Source organism: Fundulus heteroclitus, chromosome 10 (genome assembly GCF_011125445.2).
Source record: "Fundulus heteroclitus isolate FHET01 chromosome 10, MU-UCD_Fhet_4.1, whole genome shotgun sequence".
Classification (NCBI taxonomy): domain Eukaryota; kingdom Metazoa; phylum Chordata; class Actinopteri; order Cyprinodontiformes; family Fundulidae; genus Fundulus; species Fundulus heteroclitus.
The window spans coordinates 13,046,491-13,065,177 of NC_046370.1; the positions used below are offsets into that span (position 1 = coordinate 13,046,491).

Sequence of the window (18,687 nt, forward strand, 5' to 3'; positions counted from 1 at the left end):
TTTTTGCAGCAGTTCTATTCAATTGTGTGCACTCAATCTTCTGTGCAGTCCATTGCATGCTAAAGTCAAACACTCAAATCCAACATTTAAGTGAGTGAAGAACAGTACTTCTGATGATGAAAAAAATAAAATTTAGTTAATGATTTGATGTTGGATTTATTTAATAATAAAGACCTTTCAGGGCATGTTTAGAGAAGCTTTATTGTTTGAGTAAATTGGCCAATGATCTTCTTGCAGAAGCTTGTTATTGAGGTCGACTTCAGCAGCTCCTCTAAATCCTCTGAATCTCAAACAGCCTTATGTCCGTGTCGTACCAGATTGGAGGATCCACGTTCCTACAAAAAAAAACAGGAGGAAGAGTGAAAAACATAGCTCCAGCAGCCAAACTGAAATCAACAGCGCACCCACTTCCTGTGTATTTACCGTAGGTAGATGACTCCCCACATGTAGGTCCGGAACCACATGGCAGTGCCGGAGTTGGCCTGGTACTTCCGGATCAGGATGGGGTGAGGGACCGGGAGGAGGCCGACCAGCGTGCCATGCTGCAGGAACCTCAGGATCTCCGACTCGTCTGTTAAACCCCTGAGGACATAACAAAACCTCCTCGAGTGATCTGGATCTAAACGATTGAAACGTCATGCTGCTACCTGCAGCTTGTGTTTAAGGCTCAAAATCTAGGAACATGGAGAGCACTGCCAGGAAGTACATCAAGATCTTGTAAAACAACAATAATAACCATTAAACCTTTTGTTTTAATTCAAAAGTTTATCCTACTTGTCAATGCAGATCTTCTCCACCTGAGGGACGAGGACCTGCAGCAGCCGCATGATGGTTTGCAGAGGAAGTCTAGATTTCCATGACAACATCTGAGGACAGGCAAATGAAAGATATCGTTGCAGGAGTGAACCAACCAATCAGCATCAGCAGATAAGACCTGTTCTCACCCAGTCTGAATTAGCAGTCCAGACCGCAGTGGACGATGTGCTCGACATTCGACTTCTGGACGTTTGGGCTCCTGTGAAGACCTGATGTCAGGATGAAACTGTGAGAAAGTGGAAAAATAAATAAGAGTGAGCAGTGAGACATCTGCTGTACCTCGTGGTCTCTTTCCGAGTTGGACTCCGTGTCGCTGGCTCCGTTGACGGCGCCGCGGCGGGATGCCGTTGTAGGAGAGCTCAAACGCGGCAAGGCAACCATTGTTCCGTCCTCGCTTACCTGAGCCTTCTCCGTTATCTTATCAATTCCTGAAACAAACAACACCAGCTGTTACTCCCTGCTCAGGAAAAAAAAAGGAAATGGTGCCCTCATTTATAATATTCTCCATCTTGGCCGTTCCCAGTGAAACCCTGAGCTGCGTTATCTCTTCTTCTCAGCTATTCTTATTACTTTGAGTCATTTTGTAGGGTTTTGACTTTTAGTGTCTCTTTATGACCATGATTCAAATCTGCCATTTGCTTTTTATTCACATTGTTTGAGAGAGCATTCTGAGAGCTATTTGCAGTCTGCTCATTGTAGTATTTTTCTTAATTTGTGCCTTCTTTAGGTCTCTGTCCTGTACACTTCGTCTTGTTACAACCACAGACTTCACTGTATGTCATCTTTTATTAGATAGACCAATATAAAGTAGAACAATACTGAAGCAGAGATTTTTTTTTTCTTTACAAATACATGTTTGAAAGGTATGGTACAGTACAACTGCAAAACCAAGACGTGAATGTCAACTGAAAGTAAAAAGGCAAGGAGCGCATATACCAGAGAAGAGGCCACAAGGTCTATGGTTACTCTGGAGAAGCTGCAGAGATCCACAAGCTTTGATAGCATAACTATTTGTTGTGCACTAGATAAATCTGACCTTTATGAAATAGTGGCAACATAGGAAGCATTATTGAAGGATTATGGTTTATAAGAAGTCATGTAGGGGTTAAAGCAACCATGGAGATGATAGAGCTTTTGTCATATGAAACCAAATAACTTTTTTTCTTAAGAGGTTAACATCCAAAACTGTATATAGCAGAAAGAAAAGCTGCACATCATCTTAAGCACACCATTCTGACATGGAAACATGGTGGTGGTACTTACATGGCAGCCTTGGAAAACAACCTGCTTGAGGCTAAGGGATATTTGAGACTAGGGTTGAGATTCCTCTTTGAGCAGAACAACCCTAAGCATATAGCCTGAACTCAAATAGAATTGTTGAGATCAAAGTGTTTTCATATTAGAATGGCCTAGTCAAAGTTCGGACCTAAATTTAATTGGGAATCTTTGGCAAGACTCCATCCAATCTAACTGAGCTTGAGCTTACGCACATCACTTTGCAAAGTGATGTGCGTATGTTTCAGTAGATGTGCAAATCTTGTTAGTCTGAATATAAATGCATGCCACATTTGTCAGACTTAAAAAAAAAAAAAAAAAAAAGAGACCAAACATTTTTAAAACTGCATTTTTTTTTCAAACTTCTATATACACACTACTTTCTGCAGTGTATTGCATAGAATCCAAATGAAATGCATTGAAGTTCAAAAGGGTATTAATACTTTTTCAAGCCACTGCAACGAGGTATTTACCATTTCTCTAAATTTGTTTTGATTCTGTAAAACAATTTTCATTTCATTTTTTGCTTCCATAGTCCTTTTCTACTTATTTGTCTCTTTTTGGTCATCTTAATTTGGTGGTTTTGCATTCTTTTCACAACTTCTTCTGTAGATTAAAGGAGCAATAAGTAAGATATTTACTGTGAAATCAACCTAAATCATTCTAATTTCCCATTCAGGAAGGAAGTAACATTCCCTATAAACAATCGGTCCTCTTCATCAACAATGTATTAGTCATGTTTTTCTCCTTTAAAACCTAGAGATACTACTTCGGAACTACTTCGGTTTTGAGTGTACCCTGTGTTTACTTCCTGGTTCCCAAGGTTCCCCACACAGAGCACATAGCATTTAGTATTTTATCTTGGCAAGAGAGCTTGCAAACATGGAACCCAGGAAGAGAAGCAGACCAGAAATAGAACAGAATATGACTAATATATCTACTCTATGGAAGTAAAAATTCACAACAGCAACACACCGTTTTAAAACTGCATATTAGAGTGCAAGCTGTTGTACCGATTAGAGCCACAAGGTGTCAGCATTACTTATAGCCTACTTAAAGGTGACTTGACTGTCACCTTTTGATTACGCACTCTTGTTCGACTAAGAATTTTAAGTTTTGAGTTGGATGGGAATTTGTTTGATCATTTTAGTTCTTTTTAGATTCTGGGACCCAGCATAGTAGTTCTCAACTTTTAATCATAAATGTGTGTTGTGGTTTTCCTGTCTAAACGAATTTCTGTCTCTGCTTTTCTGTGTTTTTATATTTGTTGTTTTATTTAACCTGCTCACCTTTTGTTCTCCAACTATTTACTACAGGAAAAACTATGTTGCAAGTCATTATCTGCTTCTCCTTGGCAGTTTGAATAACCTAATCTTCCCCACCTGGAGTGGCCTCTAAGCTGGCTTTGAGCGTCCCCGGCTCGGCAGGCACAGCAGGTCTGGAGCCCTCCATGGACTCGCCGTCTGTGGAGTTAAGGCGAGAGTTCCCAGCTTTCTTCTTCTTCAGCAAGGTTTTCTGAATGGACGCCTCATCTGTCGGCAGGTTGGCCAGCTGGTGGAAAACGTTCCTCTTGCGGATGATGGCGTACACGAGGTTGGAGTTACCTGTGGGCAAAGTTTCAGACCTCAAAAGAACATCCCAGCTAAAGTGGCACCCACCTGCAACCCCAACCTTTGTTGTTCTCACCGTCAAACTGGTACTGTATGATGTTGTTGAAGACCTCCAGCAGGAAGAAGACTAGGTTGTGGTGTTGAGGTGCAGACACGAGGAACCAGAGAGTGGAGAAGGCCTCCAGCAGGTGAAGCAGTTTATTGGCAGCCACCATGGACAGACTCTTCAGGTAAGGGGAAACTAGAGGCACAAATGTGTTTAGAGCAACTCTCCACTAGTGGGCAGCATGTCTACAGTAATACTTACTGTTCACAATTATAGTGAGCAGACAGTCGAACAGAGGATGAAGACGCTGGTGACCGCAGGTGATCACTTTGTGAAAAATCTAAAGGAGAAGGGGAATAAATATGATGCTCGATACTGCTCGGAGCTTTTGATAAAGTAGTTTGTGTTGCACAGGTTGCTAATCTTAAACTCTGATTGATCATCGTTATTTTCAAATCAAGCAAAGTAGGTCTCTCACAACTATGAGCAGGTCAGCATGGGTTCCCGTAAAGACAGGAATGTCCATGGGGACATGCAGCATGTACGGCTTATTCAGCCGAACGCCAAAGTTTCTCTCTCCGCTCAACAGGAGCAGGATGAACACGCCGATGTGCATGAGGCCCACCCGAGCTGTACGTGAACAAAAGAATGAAGAGCTTTTAGAGCTTTAGGCGGTTTACCCTCGTCTCACTGTCTTTGTACAAAAATGCAGATTTTTTTTTTTTTTGTGTGTGTTTTTCTCCCGCTGGTGTCGCAGAAGGCAACTCACACTGATCTGCCCTGGCATCGTTCAGGTAGAACAGGATGGGAACCAGCATCTCTAGGACGTCGCTGCTCTTTAGGACGAAGAACAGGAATTTCTGCAACACACACACACACAAACAGTTATGATAGTGAGTTAAAGACAAGTCCTCTCTTAGGTTATACTTAGAAGTAATAAGTATGCTCAGTTTGAAAGACTTGCGGCAAAGCCAGTGACACAAGCGATTGTCTCATCCAGGAAGGCGTTAATGGTGCAAATCAATGACAGGAGGCGATCTGCTGGGCTTTATTCAGATAGAAAACCTTTTAAACAAACTGTCTGAATAATTAGATAGAATTTACATTGTAAAGTGCCATGAGATGACGTGTGTTGTGAATTGGCACAATATAAATAAAGTGAAATGAAACTATATCGAATAGGAAGTCATACCAAGACGAGTAAAAAGACAAAAAACACAAGCAGCATCACACCTTGTTAAAGTCGCAGAACTTCCAGAAGAGAATCAGCAGCTCCTGGTGGAACTGGATCTTCTTGGTGGATCGAGGAAGGTACGTCTGAATGAGAGGGTTGTTGAGCAGCTGAGCCAAACCTCTGAGGACAAAACTCAAATCCTGTTGAACCAACAATGAGAATATGCTAAGATGCGCCCCTCATGAGTATGCTGTCTGTAGTCAATAATAAAAGTTGTCTTTATGATACCTCCTCTCTGTGGATCCTGGAGAGGTAATTCACAAAGAGGTTGTCAGGTCCAGCTGGCTGGAGAAGGAGAGATGTTGAACTCTTCATTATGCTTTATTTCAATTGTACAAAAGGTTTTAACAGGATTATTTAATATTTGCAAAAAGTAGGAATTTTAATTTTGCATAATATTTTATAATTTTTCATTGTAATCAGTTAACACTGCAGTAGGGAATTCTGAAAAAGTCAGGGACTGAAAATTTGAACAAGCACACCTTACAGGTGAGTTCTGCAAATGGCAATATGGCCACTGGGAGGAGCCAGAGGACCTTGCTTTTTAATCACATTATCTGTCTCATATGCTACATATGCTATGGACAGTTTTAACAAATGACAAAAATACAAAAGTTACCTGCTGTGGCTTTTAAGTCACATAACTCAGTATTTAAAAAGACATAGCGCAAAATAACAGCTTTGGAAAATTATTCTTGGTGTTTCACAAGATTTTGTATTAGGAACTCTGTTATGTAAATATTTAAAATGTACTGTAACAATTATGTTTACATTTGTATTGCTTACAAATAAATCTTAAAAATGAGTCTTATTTGCTCTTTTTTAGCTATGCTAATAATTAAATCACACTTTGTCTAGTGTTTGCTTCTTTTTCATTGGCAGCTGATATAGTTTGTGAAAGTATTTTTTTTTTTTACAGCAAAATGGAAAAAATAACATTTATCCATCCCACCTCTGGTTCCACAGATGGATTGGATGAAGAGGAATCCAGAGCTTTGAGGGCAGCACTCATGGCCGACCCAGACTCGTGCTCCAGTGTGACAATCAGGACCTGCAGTGCCTGCTCCACTAGCTGCTCCCGGTAGTCGGAGAACAGCAGATGGTTGTATGGGATGCCATATCCCACTGGGTCGTAGGAACAGACCACGTTCAGCAGGGATGTGAAGAGCGGCAGGGCATGTCTGAAGCAAAGAAACACAGATCGAACTCACTAAAGAGATTTAAAGAAGGTAACTGTATACAATTGAAAACCAAGCTGAGCATTCATGGGATGCAGCAGGAAAAGAAAATGGAGCGGCCATCTCAGTTTCCTGACCGTAAAACGATTGGGCCACTTTGGGGAGATCTCAAATGTGCATGACAACCCAAAAATAAACAGCAACTGAAGGCTTTTTGCCAAGAAGAGCTGGCAGTTCTTTATATATTTTTGATCATACATGTTTGACTCGAACATTACATTTTTTTTCTATTTTATTTGTAGCTGCAAACTTAATGCAGTAGGTGAAACAACAAAAAAATAACCTGTCTTCTACTAGACAGCGGTCAAAACAAAGGACAAATGTAAGAAAAAAAAGAAAAGGAAAAAGCATTTGTGCAAGAGATATTCTGATGTGTGTTTCCTGTGCCCTGCCAACCTGTTTTCTGCAGAACAAAAGAAAGAGACCCAGGGATTCAGCCCTTGGCTCTCAGATGAAGGAGAAAGATACATGGCTTCAGAGAAGCAGGTGAGAAGCAGCTTCAGCAGCTCAGTCCTGAAAACACACAGGTCTACCATCAAAACTTCAGAAGTCCCAATAAACAGTCGAAAGTTGAATAATTTTAGTTAAATAAAAAAAATTTAGTTTGATTAAACAGTAATTATTTCTGTTTTTTTTAAAATCACTGTAGCTCTGAGCAAGTCAGCTGATTAATCTAAAAGGAATGAGTTTATACATTATATTTCTTATTAACTGGCCTCACTTGGCCATCAATGTTGGTTCAAAAGTATCACTGAGCAAATCTTTACTGCAATATTTCCTTACAATTTGAAATAAAATGTTCCAGTTACCTTTATAGGAATTGGTTAAACAGGCAAAAAAACAACTTGCAGTCTCACCTGTTCAAGTCATGGACATAATTCAGGGGGGGCGACTGAGCGAAGCCCACCCCGGCCTCCCAGATGTACTCACAGCTATCTATGGACCGCATTTCCTCTGATGAATCCTGAAGCAAAACAATTAAAAAAAAAAAAAAAAAAAAAGGTAAAAAATGATTTTCTGAGAGAAGTTAGATAACCTGAAAAACTCCTTTGACAAAAGGTACTGTGATTCTGGAGACTCACACAAATTAAATCTGATCACTGAGAAAAATAAATCTGTGACTGGATTTACAAACATGGCTCATTAGCAAAAATACCTTAATAATGAATCACTTTAGCATCATCTTTCTGCCATATTCAGTCAAATTGTTACATTTACTACCAAACTGTAGTACAAACCAAGATCTAGCACATTTAATGCCTAACATAAAGTATTCCTTACTGCAGTATTCAACTACAGTTCATACAAGAGGTCTAAAAAGACCTGCGAGGGTCTGCTTTTGGGCACTTCGACCACGTGACTCAGCAAGTAGACTGAGCCGAGTTCTCTGCTGACATTATCTGGCTTTAACACCTCCGCTCAGATAACTGCAGCTTTAAGAATAGATGTGACAAGGTGTTCCTGTAGCAGCACAGCAAGATTGAAGCAACCTTTCACTTGGTGGTACAAGCACCAAAATAGGTACACATGGGCTCCATGACCTATTATCTCAGAAAAGTATGTCGCCCACATTGCAAAAACAAAATGGCAATAAACCGTGTTTGGGCCAGATTTTGATGGATTTCAATGTTTACATCGAGACATATGTTTTTCTGTGTGAAAAGTCCTATTCTGCATTGACAAAATTGTAATTATTGAACACCAATACAGGAATAACATGACAAAACACCCTCTCAGTGATTTTTTAAATTGAACAACTTACTCTCTAGTGTAGAGACATGTACAGCAGCATCTCAACGAATTATCAAACATGTCACCCTGCAGTATATGTGATCATTTTGTAAGACAGGTCTGAAAGAAGTGGTTTTGAGTCATGCAAAGGTCGCCAACATTAAAAACTGCTGGCCATTTTGGAATATTGTCAAAGAAAGAAAATAAAAATGCCAGTCAAAATACATTTTATTTAGCATTTAGATCAATTTTGGATTATGTGGAATATTGCAAAGTGGAATACCACTTTGGACCAGTAGATTGAGAAGTCATTGAGTTACTTGTTAAAACAAGGCTACATTCACCCCTCTAGACAAAACCCTACATCAGAGAACCAAAAATACGTCTGATCAGGTAAGTGTCATATCTGAGCGGTGCTCTTGGTTACATTCACTGACAGACTTAATTTTCTCAACTTACATAGGTGACTTTTTGAGAAGGGCGGCAAACATGGAGTATTGATATGCACCAAGTGCTGGATATTTACCTGAAAAATTATTTAATATATATCAAATTAAGCTAATACTTGGGTCAAAACGTACACGTTGCTTCAAAGAAGTATTTAATTTTTTATTTAAAAAAAACACTAAAAAGAGAAAGACCTGACACCCGACCTGGGGATGCATCATCATTCAGTTTAGTTGATTTAGTTCAATTCAGTTTATTTGTATAGTAACAATTCAAAACAAAATTCCAGCCAATAGCTCTTAAGAAACTGCCTTATTCTAGTTTGAATCATATCTTTTGTTTCTGGCAGCTTATTAATAAATCTCCATCTCATACCAGAATATGTGTTGCCATTTCCTCCCCCACCTCCCTCCCATAAAAGCATTTTCTTTTAGCTTACTTAGCTAAAGCACCAAAAGCAAAAAAGTTTATTTCTCTTTATAGTTAGGCATTTCTGATGAGTGATGCCGATAAATGACCACAAATTGCTTAAATCTCACAAACAATTCAAACGGTATCAACATCATCCGGAAAGTTTATATTAGAGCCTATTTTCACCGATTGCAGTTTTGATTCTCACTTGGTCCAGTTGACTCTTATGAAAAATGAGAGATTATGAGCCGTTATAAAACTGTAATTACCATGATATAACCTTGTGCTGCTAGACAACATTAATTATTGACCATCGGATATTTGGGAAATCTTGACCAAGGCCACTTTTTCAAGAAATAGGCACAGGTTTCGAACATTAGAAGGCAAATAGAAAAAGCAACCCCTTTTCAGCACACTGTCTGAAATTCTTAAAAACAATTAAGACCTGCAGTTCAACAAACACTGAGAGGAGAGTGAAAGTTTAATCCGCCCCAGGTTCCTTCCAGCTATACATGCTTCATTCCCCTCAGAGGCAAGTAGGAATAAACACTGACCACTTCCTCTGGTGGCAGCTCAGATTACCTCCCCAGTCTCTAAAATGTTTGCCGAGCTCACTAAGATGCATCCACCCAGCTCAAATACAGCCACTCCTGGCTCCCTCTGCACTGTGGAGTCACTCATTAACTCGAGCTACCACCTAAGAAGGTTGTATGAAGGAGATAACCGCACGGATTGTACCAGCAGAAGGTTAAAAAAACAAGACCTGAAACCTTTCATTAGTGAGATGCTGACTAGCTCTTTTCCCTACCCTTATATAGTTGATTTTAAAGAAATGATGTCACTACATAACTACCAAGGAGTTTGTGCCAAACAGGGCTGAGAAGTCTGATTTTGTGTGAACAGGTCAAAACTTTTTGGAGCCAAAGACTTGCCGGCTTTAGTTGGGACTCAACTTGATATAAAACATGTTTATGTCTGCATGAATCTCTAATGACCTGTTGTTAATTGTTTATTGGACATACTGACCGAGTTGCTCTTTTTGTGACTCTGGACAGTAAAATCTGGACAGAAGAGCAGGTCAGCGATGGCGAGGAGCAGGGATTCAGCCAGCGGCCGAGCTTCGTTCTCATGGACATCTTCATCCAAACTCTGCAGCAAAAACACATTAGTCAAAATGTAATCTCAGTGATTTTTTTTTTTTTAAGAGATGAAATAAGAAAGCTGTCTGCCAAATAGAATGGCCCTGGCTGGCTGAGTGTGAAGGATCAGATTTTTCTCTTATTAGTGAATGCAGCACAGTCAAGCCAAAAGCAACTGGTGTGGATGGGATTGTTGAGTAAAGAAAACTCACTGCTGTATAAGGAAAATGGTTTTTAAACCAAAATAAAATCTGTTCCAAGACAAACTGAACTCTCAGTAACTATGTAATAAGCATTAAGTTTCTCAGCAACAGTGCTGTAGAAATCCAATATGGCTACCATAAATCTTGGTGACAGCTACGGTGATGAACTGCTTCTTGCGCTTTCAACGGTCTGTTTCTTATTAAATCTCCCAAGCACACAGTAATGTACAAACTCTATAAGTGAGCATTTTGTTATCATATTTAAACACATAAAATGCTGACAAAAGCAATATTTGATTTTTTTATACCAACAACAGTTATCTTTGTAATTTAATAAAGCAATTAGCAAAACCTTGAGGTTTTCAGAGTTGCGTCAGACTACTGTGAAATTAATCCAACAACAATTACTTAGTAAAGGAAATTAGCAATATTTTTACCCAAAATATAATTAGCCTAGATGGTTTACTACCCGAGTATGAAATAATTTATTTTGATTCATCTATTACAATGTGTAGTTACAGTCTAATCCACTCCAAGAGGCAGTTTCACACACGTGCGACAAATTTTTATTTACGGTTTAACGAGTTGGGCTTTTTTAAATGAAGTAAGGAAAGCATTTTCCAGCAGAACACAATTGATCACAAACAGCCCCGTCAGCTTTTCCATCTGCTGCAGCCCTCCTTCACCTCTGTGCCATACTTTCATTAGCAGACATTTAATCCCTCCTTAACTCAACCATTGGCGAGGAGTCGGTGGGAGATACAATATGGGCAGTGTTTACACCATGGTCCCCAGTCGACCAGGTAACCAGAGACTCTTTGGCAGGTGGGGGGGTTGCAGAGGAGACCTCCGCATCGACAGCCGCAGTGGTTTTATCTTGCAGGAACTGCTTAGAAAGTCAAGGAGCAACATATTTTCCAGCCAGGGCATATTAGTTTTGTCTGAAGCAACTGAAGGGCCTCAAACTGCAAGATGGAACAATAGGCTAAACGCTTCTGTCTGCAGACAGAATTTCACAGATTATATACCGAGAATCAACTATTGCACTAGTGCAACTTGAAAATATCTTGGTAATTTGAATAAAAGATGAACTTGAGGCCATTAAAGCATAAATAATCCAGAAAATAACCGATAATCCACGGTGCAAAGAATGTCAGACTCCCAGACTGTGTGTCAGATTCATACCCCGGCTCTCTTCGCACCGGGGATGGTGGACCAGAAGAAGCCCCTCCAGTCGGCATCCTCAAAAATATACGGCAGGATCCGGGTGAGAAGGCGGGTGCAGTTCAACACGATCTGACGCTCCTTGTCCGAGGGGGAGCCGGAATCGGCACACAGAACGAGCCTCTCCACAGCCTTGAAATAAACCACATCAAACAAATAAATCAAACTACAATAGTAGGATTTCATTGATCATAAAGTCCTCTATCGGAAGAGTTTAACTCACTCTATTGTCCGAGGTAAAACCAGGACTAAAAAGCCCCCAAATGTACTATGAAAATAGTATTTTAAATACGTCATTTTTTTTAATCAATGTCATGTTAAAGGAGTTTGTTTTTCACAGTTTGTTTAGTTGCAGAAAACCATTAAAGTTACTTCTGTGGGTATCAGCCTAATGAGAGACCTTTAGAAGTAATTTCATTAAAATTATAGCAAAACATTTAAGATGCAGATTAAAACAGATGAACCATTTCAAACTATTTCAGAAAAGACCAGTAGATGTGAATGCAATTTTAGCCTATTGTCTGTCAAATAATCACAGATAATTTAAAACAATCGACTGTATGAAGATATTAAACTAAAACGGTAAAAAAATGTATTTTATCCTGATCTGTGTGTTTCTTTAATCTGACTGTATCTGTTTCTTTTTCTATGCTTAATGATGTGTGACTTCTTTTCCTCCCACCTTTTTTGCTTTTATGGGTCTAACCTCTAGCGCTCCAAGTGTGGGAATAACAAACATCTGCATTCCTTTGTTTCGGACTGTATCCAGGAAGAACAAAAGCTGCAGTAACTTAAAACACAGGAATCCTCGAACGTAATAACTAACATCCAGTCCAACTCACTGTATTTTAGTAAATAATTTATTCATCATTACATTGTTTTTAGTCTAAATCTGTGAGCAGGAAGAGCAGATTGTCATTTTACAGCAGATTTAGCTACAGTAATGGGTGTTTTGATGTAAACCTCATCCCTCAGCCTCAGTCAGGGACAAGTGTGCACTGCAAAAACGGATCTAAAAATAAGAAAAATGTTCTTAAAATTAGTGTTTTTGGCCTAGATCTGAGCAAGTAAATAAGATTATCTGCCAATGGAATGAGTATTTTCACCCCTAAAATAAGATAATTAGATATACTGCACTTGAAATAAGATGATGGAGATGAGTTGTTCTTACTTCAAGTGCAAAAATCTTATTCCATTGGCAGATCATCTTATTTACCTGCTCGAATCAAGGACAGATACACTTATTTCAAGACAATATTACTTATTTTTAGTTCTGTTTTTGCAGTGTGTTAGTAGGAAGGTCAGATAAGATGGTATATGATTAACAACAGTTGGCTCCAGTAGCTGCATGCTGGGAGGGCTCTTGAAAAAAAAGGAGCAACATATTCACAACAAACTAGCAGAACTATCAGTTCTTACTCGTTTGATGCTGTTATTCTGTTCAATGATAAGCGAAACAAACTGCTTTGAAATTAGAGAGTTGTTTATTTAGTGGCAGAGCCTCCGAAATAAGAGTGTCTGTTCCTAAAAACATTTTTCTTTCTTGTGAACAGTAATCTTCAAGTCTAACCCCAGATTCTCAATTTGATTGAGGTCTGGACTTTGACTAGGCCATTCTAACACATTTAATGGTTTCCCCTTAAATCATTCGAGTTTAGCAGTCTGCTTCAGGTAATTATCCCGCTGGAAGGTGAACCTCGGCCCAAGTCACAAATCACGGGCAGACTGACAGGTTTTGATCAAGAAAATCCCCGTATTTAGCCGCATCCATCTTTCCTTCGACTCGGACCAGTTTCCCAGTCCCTGCTGCTGAAAACATCCTCACAGCATGATGCTGCCACCATCTTGTTTCACTGTGGGGTTAGTATTCTACTGCTGATGGGATGTGTTGGGTTTGCGACAGACATAGCGTTTTCCTTAGTGACGGAAAAGTTACATTTTAGTCTCAACAGACCAGAGAGGATCTTCCTCTATACATTATGGAAGTTGCCCACAGTCCTTTTGACAAACTCAAAACACGGCTTCCTATTTTTAACACAAAGTCATGGCTTTGTGTCTTGCCACTCTTCCATAAAGCCCAGCTCTATGGAGTACACGTCTTACTGTGGTCCTATGGACAGATCCTCCAGTCTGTGCTGTGGAGCTCTGCAGCTCCTTAAATGTTACCTTTGGTCTCTGAGCTGCCTTATTAATGCCTTCCTTGCCCAATCTGTGAGTTTTGGTGGGCGACCCTTTTTTGGCAGGTTTGTTTTGTAACATGATAGATTTGTTAGTGCTCCAGGGAAAATCAAATACTTGTATATTTTTATAAGCCTACCCTGACTTGTACTTCTCAACAACTCTGTCCCTGACTTGTTTGGAGAGCATCCTCATCGTGTGATGCCTCTTGCTTGGTTGTGTTGCAGCCTCTGGGGGCTTTCAGAAAATGTCCTATTTATACTGACAGATTATGTAACTCTTAGATTGCACCCAGGTGGACTTCATTTCACTAATTATGTGATTTTTGAAGATAGTTGGTGGCTACAGAACTTTTTAAGGGGCTTCATAGCTAGCAAGGTGGTTACATACTGTATGTACACGCCAATTTACAGGTTCTTGTTTAGATTATTGTTTTCATGTATAATTCTCTCCGTTCATTTCACCAACTTTTTGTGTAGATCTGTCACATAAAAGATAAAAAAGCATATGGATAACAGGTTGGAATGTAATCAAATAGGTAAAAAGCTAAGAGAGTGAATACTTGTGTAAAACACTGTAATGTCAAAGGAAACAAAGACATGGATTACCAATCCGAAGGTCCTAGAAACTCTGATCCACTTAAACGTGAAGGGTCTGAACGTAAAAAAAAAATGCTTAGATTCTTCTTTAAAATACATTTTATGTGCATTTTTCCTTCTTACAGGAAAACTAAAAAGGTTGGATATGATTACAATTAAAAATAAAACAGCCTAAAAATTAACTTTAACAAATCATCACAAGGGGTATGAGTAATTTTGGAAAATGATGCAGCAGCTTAAAAAGTGTAGCAAAACAAGAAAGCAATTGCTTTTTTTTTTTTTTTTAGCTCAGAATCACTTTCAAAAAAGATATTTGGCAATAAAAAGTTGGCAATGATGCATCTCAAATAAACTGGGGTTAGACCAGTCCAGGATGTTATAGTACTCATTGACAGCACATCTGTGTTTAATGGGAGCAAGTGTCTCAAACTCCAGTCCTCAAGAGATGGTGTGCCAAAACTTTTAGATGTCTTAACCAAATAATTAGGTCATTAGCAGGACTTTGAAGAACATGAATGCATGCTCAAGAGGCAATTCACACATTTTGCTTTAAGTGTTTTAGACCTGGGACACATCGAAAAGTTGCAGGACACCAATGTTTGAGCACTATAGTTTGAGACCACTAACTTTAGCATATTAGCCCATTTTAAACCGCAATATTTGTGTAATTTTAGGCAAGCTGTCTTTATGGGCTGCATTGTGAAGTTGTTAGCTTTTTTTTTGCCTTGCAACAAAGAGATTCTGGTTTTCATATCCTGGCCTGGGGTTTTAATGTATGGTGTAAAGTAAGTAAAACGTTATTTATATAGCACATCTCAAGATAAAAATAAAAGAAAAAAATCACAAAGTGCTTTACAACAGATGGTTTCACGGGTCCGGCTAACCATGACTGTTAAATTTAATGGTTATCCAAAATTGTTCTTGGGTAAGCTAGTGTACGCTAAACTCTTTGTCTTGTGTTAGTGTTGGAAATGGAAATGAGTGCTGTGGTCATGAGATAAAGGCCTAAACATCCATAACAAGACAAAGGTTTCATAGATGCAAAGCTAACAATTCAATTAAATGTTTAAATAATATACAACTGACTCTAAACTAAGCATGTGATATTCCTAAAAAATAATCCAGAAAAAAAAAAAAGCAGCTCATCCTGGTCAAGATAGGTTACCTTGTAGCAGAGGGTTGCCAAGTTGGATGGAGACTCTTCTCTGACAGCTCGGATTTCTGCTGCCGGAACCAGAGCAAAAACATCCTGGACGGCGATGGAGCAGTCGGCCCAGAACTGATCCCAGAACACATTGTCTGTAGCTTCCACAGGCTGAAGAGGAAACGGAATAAAATCTTTGTGTGCCCACGTTTATATTTTTCCAACATGATTACCAGCTATACAGCAGCATGTCAGCAGACATATTTGCAAAAAAAAAAAAAAAAGCTGCAACAGATAAGCCAAAATGTATTTATACATTTTAGGCCTAAAAAAGCCAAAATGTTTGTTTCTGAGAGTAAATGAGACATAAGGGGCTTTAAAGAAAGAAAAAAAAAACAATGTAATAGGATAATCAACTGTGAGCAAAACATTTTTGATTTTTTTTTTTAAAATAAATAATTTAAACCCTTCTTAATAATCAAAAGATTTATTTATTGTCATTAGAGCAATCAATGACCAACAGTTCATGACCATTGTTTTATATTTCCACTGTTATTTTAATGATTTTACCCAAGTACTAAGATCCAGGTCTTGATGGTTGAAGGAGCTCCTCACCATAACCCCAATCTTTAACAGACTTCTTACCAGATTCAAGTTGGAAGTCTGGGTGGGCTACGGTTTTTACCAGTGTACCGACTATCCCTCTTCTGTACATGTCCAAACCGTCTCAATCTGCCCTCGTTTGCTTTGTCTCCAAATAAATCTAACACAAGCTGTCTGTCTGATGTACTCATTCATGATCGGATCTATCCTCGTCACTCCCAAAGAGACCTAAACATCTTCATCTCTGCCTCCTGTCTCTTCCTCGGTGCCACTGTCTCTATACATACATCACTTGTCTCACCACCGCATTGTACACCTTTCCTTTCAGTCTCATTAATACTCATCATACATCTCACCTGACACTTCTCTCCATCTGCTCCAACCTGCTTGGACATGTTTCTTCACGTCTTTACACACTTGCCGTTGCTCTGGACAGTTGATCCTAAGTACTTAAAATCATCCATCTTCTTTATCTCTGCTCCCTGTAACCTCACAGCTCCACTTTGGTCCCTCTCATTCACACACGTATTCTGTCTTACTAAGGCGAACCTTCATTCCTCTCCTTTCCAGGGCACACTTTTCTGATTTTCCTCCACCTGTTCCCTGATCTTACCACGGATAACAATGCCATCTGCAAACATCGTAGTCCATAGATGTTCCTGTCTAACCCCATCTGTCAACCCGTCCATCACCACAGCAAACAAGTAGTCCCATGTCCACCTTCAACTCCTGTCACACCTACAGCACACCTCACCACTGTCTTACAGCTCTCATACAGGTCCTGCACCACTCTCAACATCATTCCCTTCTCTGTATCTCTACCTTGCCAACCTGTACGAGTCCTTCACTCCCTCCTTACTGTCCAACCTATCCTACAAGTCACTGAATGCACTTTGTTTGGTCTTAGCTAGTTCTAACGTCACCTTATGCTGCATCCCTCTTCAATGCTCACAGTGCCCCACTTCTTAATCGATCTCTTTCTCTGAACACACTCCTGTGCTTCCTCATTCCACCACCAAGTCCCCTTTCCAGCTTTCCTTGCAGGACATATACCAAGCACTGTCGTATCTATCTTCCCGTTAGCATTAGATGTAGCTTTCTAGTCATCTTAAAGCACTTTCAAACTCCACTTTTGGAACTACACTTAGGCCTTCAGTTCATGACCCCATCTTCAATTTCTAGCCTCAGACTCATCACCCTATCTAAGACTTTTTTCACTTTCAGGACATTCCAGTCCTCCTTCAAGATAACTCCTACAGCATTTCTCTTCTCTCTCTGCCCACAGACACGTCTTCCTCCTCTCCTTCTTTGCTGACCACTAGTAACCAAATTTCCACTAGTGCCCTGTTGGTCACCAGCACTACTGGCAGCCCTTGTTAACCTGAGCCTGGACCGATCCAATATGGAGATCATGTTAATGACTCACATGGCAAATTTGGCAAAAGCTTTACACTAGACACCCTTCCGGACGAAAACCTGTGCATTTATCCAGGCTTGGGGACGGCCAGAAATAAAGTCGGGGTACAGTGTACCCAAGCTCCTTTGAGCCTACATTACAATTACAAATAGGATACAATATACTCATATCTGCATAACCGTCTTATCTTCTTTTGATTGCGTTAAACCTGAGGCTAAAATTTTTGTCTACTTGTGTATGACTAAGAGGGGTTTCCATCCACCAACATTGGGATTTTGTGAGCAAAATGTTTTGCAAACTCCACAGATGACGAATAAACTTATTTGAAACCAGATGAGTTTTTTCAGATTAATACAAAATAATCTCTCAATCTAATAATAAAGCCTCGAGACAGTTTGGCTGGTGACTCATTTGTTTTTCCCAGGTATTTATTAAAAGTTTGCTCCTTGAAATACTAGAAAAGAGTAAAACAGTAACAAAACAGCTTTGAATGTCCACAAGTGATAGATTTTCCATAAAATAAATGCCAAAACAGTGTCTTACTTTCTACCATAAAACAAATGGTTAAGGTGCAATTTGTGTAGACTACTGACTATGAGAACAGTTGAGTTTCACCTTGACTAGAACAAAGCCTTAGAGGAAACACATTTGTCACTCCATGGATATTTCACTCCATATGGAGTGAAAAATGTGGGTTATAGAAGAAGAATTAGACTGCCGAAAAAAGACAAATTTATCATTGACGAAAACAGTGGAACAAATAAAAGCATATGCTTTTGTTGTCTCAACTCCCTATCCTCATTTCTAAACCAAAATCGGGGTAATTTAAGTTTGTTTTACTCCACTTTCCATAATCCGGGCTGCACCTGACGCTACCATCTGGCGCACCAACTTCATTTAAATTCGTAAACAGATCGCTTTCAGAAATACATTTTGTTTTCTCCACGCCGAGTAGTTTTATTGTTAAGAAAACACAAGCCGACCTGAGTTTTTGTCGTCAGCTGGATCACCGCTTTCCTGAAGTGAAGTTTGGTGTCGGCGTTGCCCATTTTTTTCTGTTTCCAGCAACCGCCTCCTCCTGCCTGCAGGATCCGCTGATAATTTCCCTCATCACCGCTCAGAGCGACTCACTGCTGGTGCATTCAGGGACCGCTCGGAATATTCCTGCTCGACGAACGTGTCATTCTTTCTTTTAGATGACATTTTTTTATTTTTCTATTTTTCAGAAATAAAACAGGAAGCGAACATTTTTATTCGGTGTTGGAAGGATCATACTTATTAAAATCCAGTTACAAAGAAAAAAAAGTTTCACAAGTCCACGTTATAAGAGAAAAATTGCTAATCTTAGACTTCTAAGACTAACTTTGTCTAC

At 39.5% G+C, this 18,687-nt stretch overlaps 1 protein-coding gene and 1 long non-coding RNA gene across 2 annotated transcripts; one reads left to right on the forward strand and one right to left on the reverse strand.

The window, feature by feature from the left end:
• Positions 1-182: 182 nt before the first annotated feature.
• Positions 183-18,534, reverse strand: hid1b (HID1 domain containing b). Its single transcript, XM_012862827.3, has 19 exons — positions 18,299-18,534; positions 15,317-15,466; positions 11,336-11,506; positions 9,835-9,957; positions 7,077-7,183; positions 6,616-6,732; positions 5,934-6,162; positions 5,210-5,266; positions 4,981-5,121; positions 4,517-4,607; positions 4,226-4,377; positions 4,009-4,087; positions 3,778-3,942; positions 3,474-3,695; positions 1,096-1,244; positions 945-1,025; positions 775-866; positions 424-582; positions 183-335 (listed from the first exon to the last, which is right to left on the reverse strand). The coding sequence occupies exons 1-19, from the start codon at positions 18,362-18,364 to the stop codon at positions 272-274; spliced, it is 2,415 nt and encodes an 804-aa protein (XP_012718281.2). The 5' UTR covers positions 18,365-18,534; the 3' UTR covers positions 183-271.
• On the forward strand, positions 6,597-10,005 carry LOC110368555. The gene is made up of 2 exons (XR_002428177.2): positions 6,597-6,705; positions 9,864-10,005. It is a non-coding gene; the product is annotated as an uncharacterized LOC110368555 (long non-coding RNA).
• Positions 18,535-18,687: the final 153 nt, after the last annotated feature.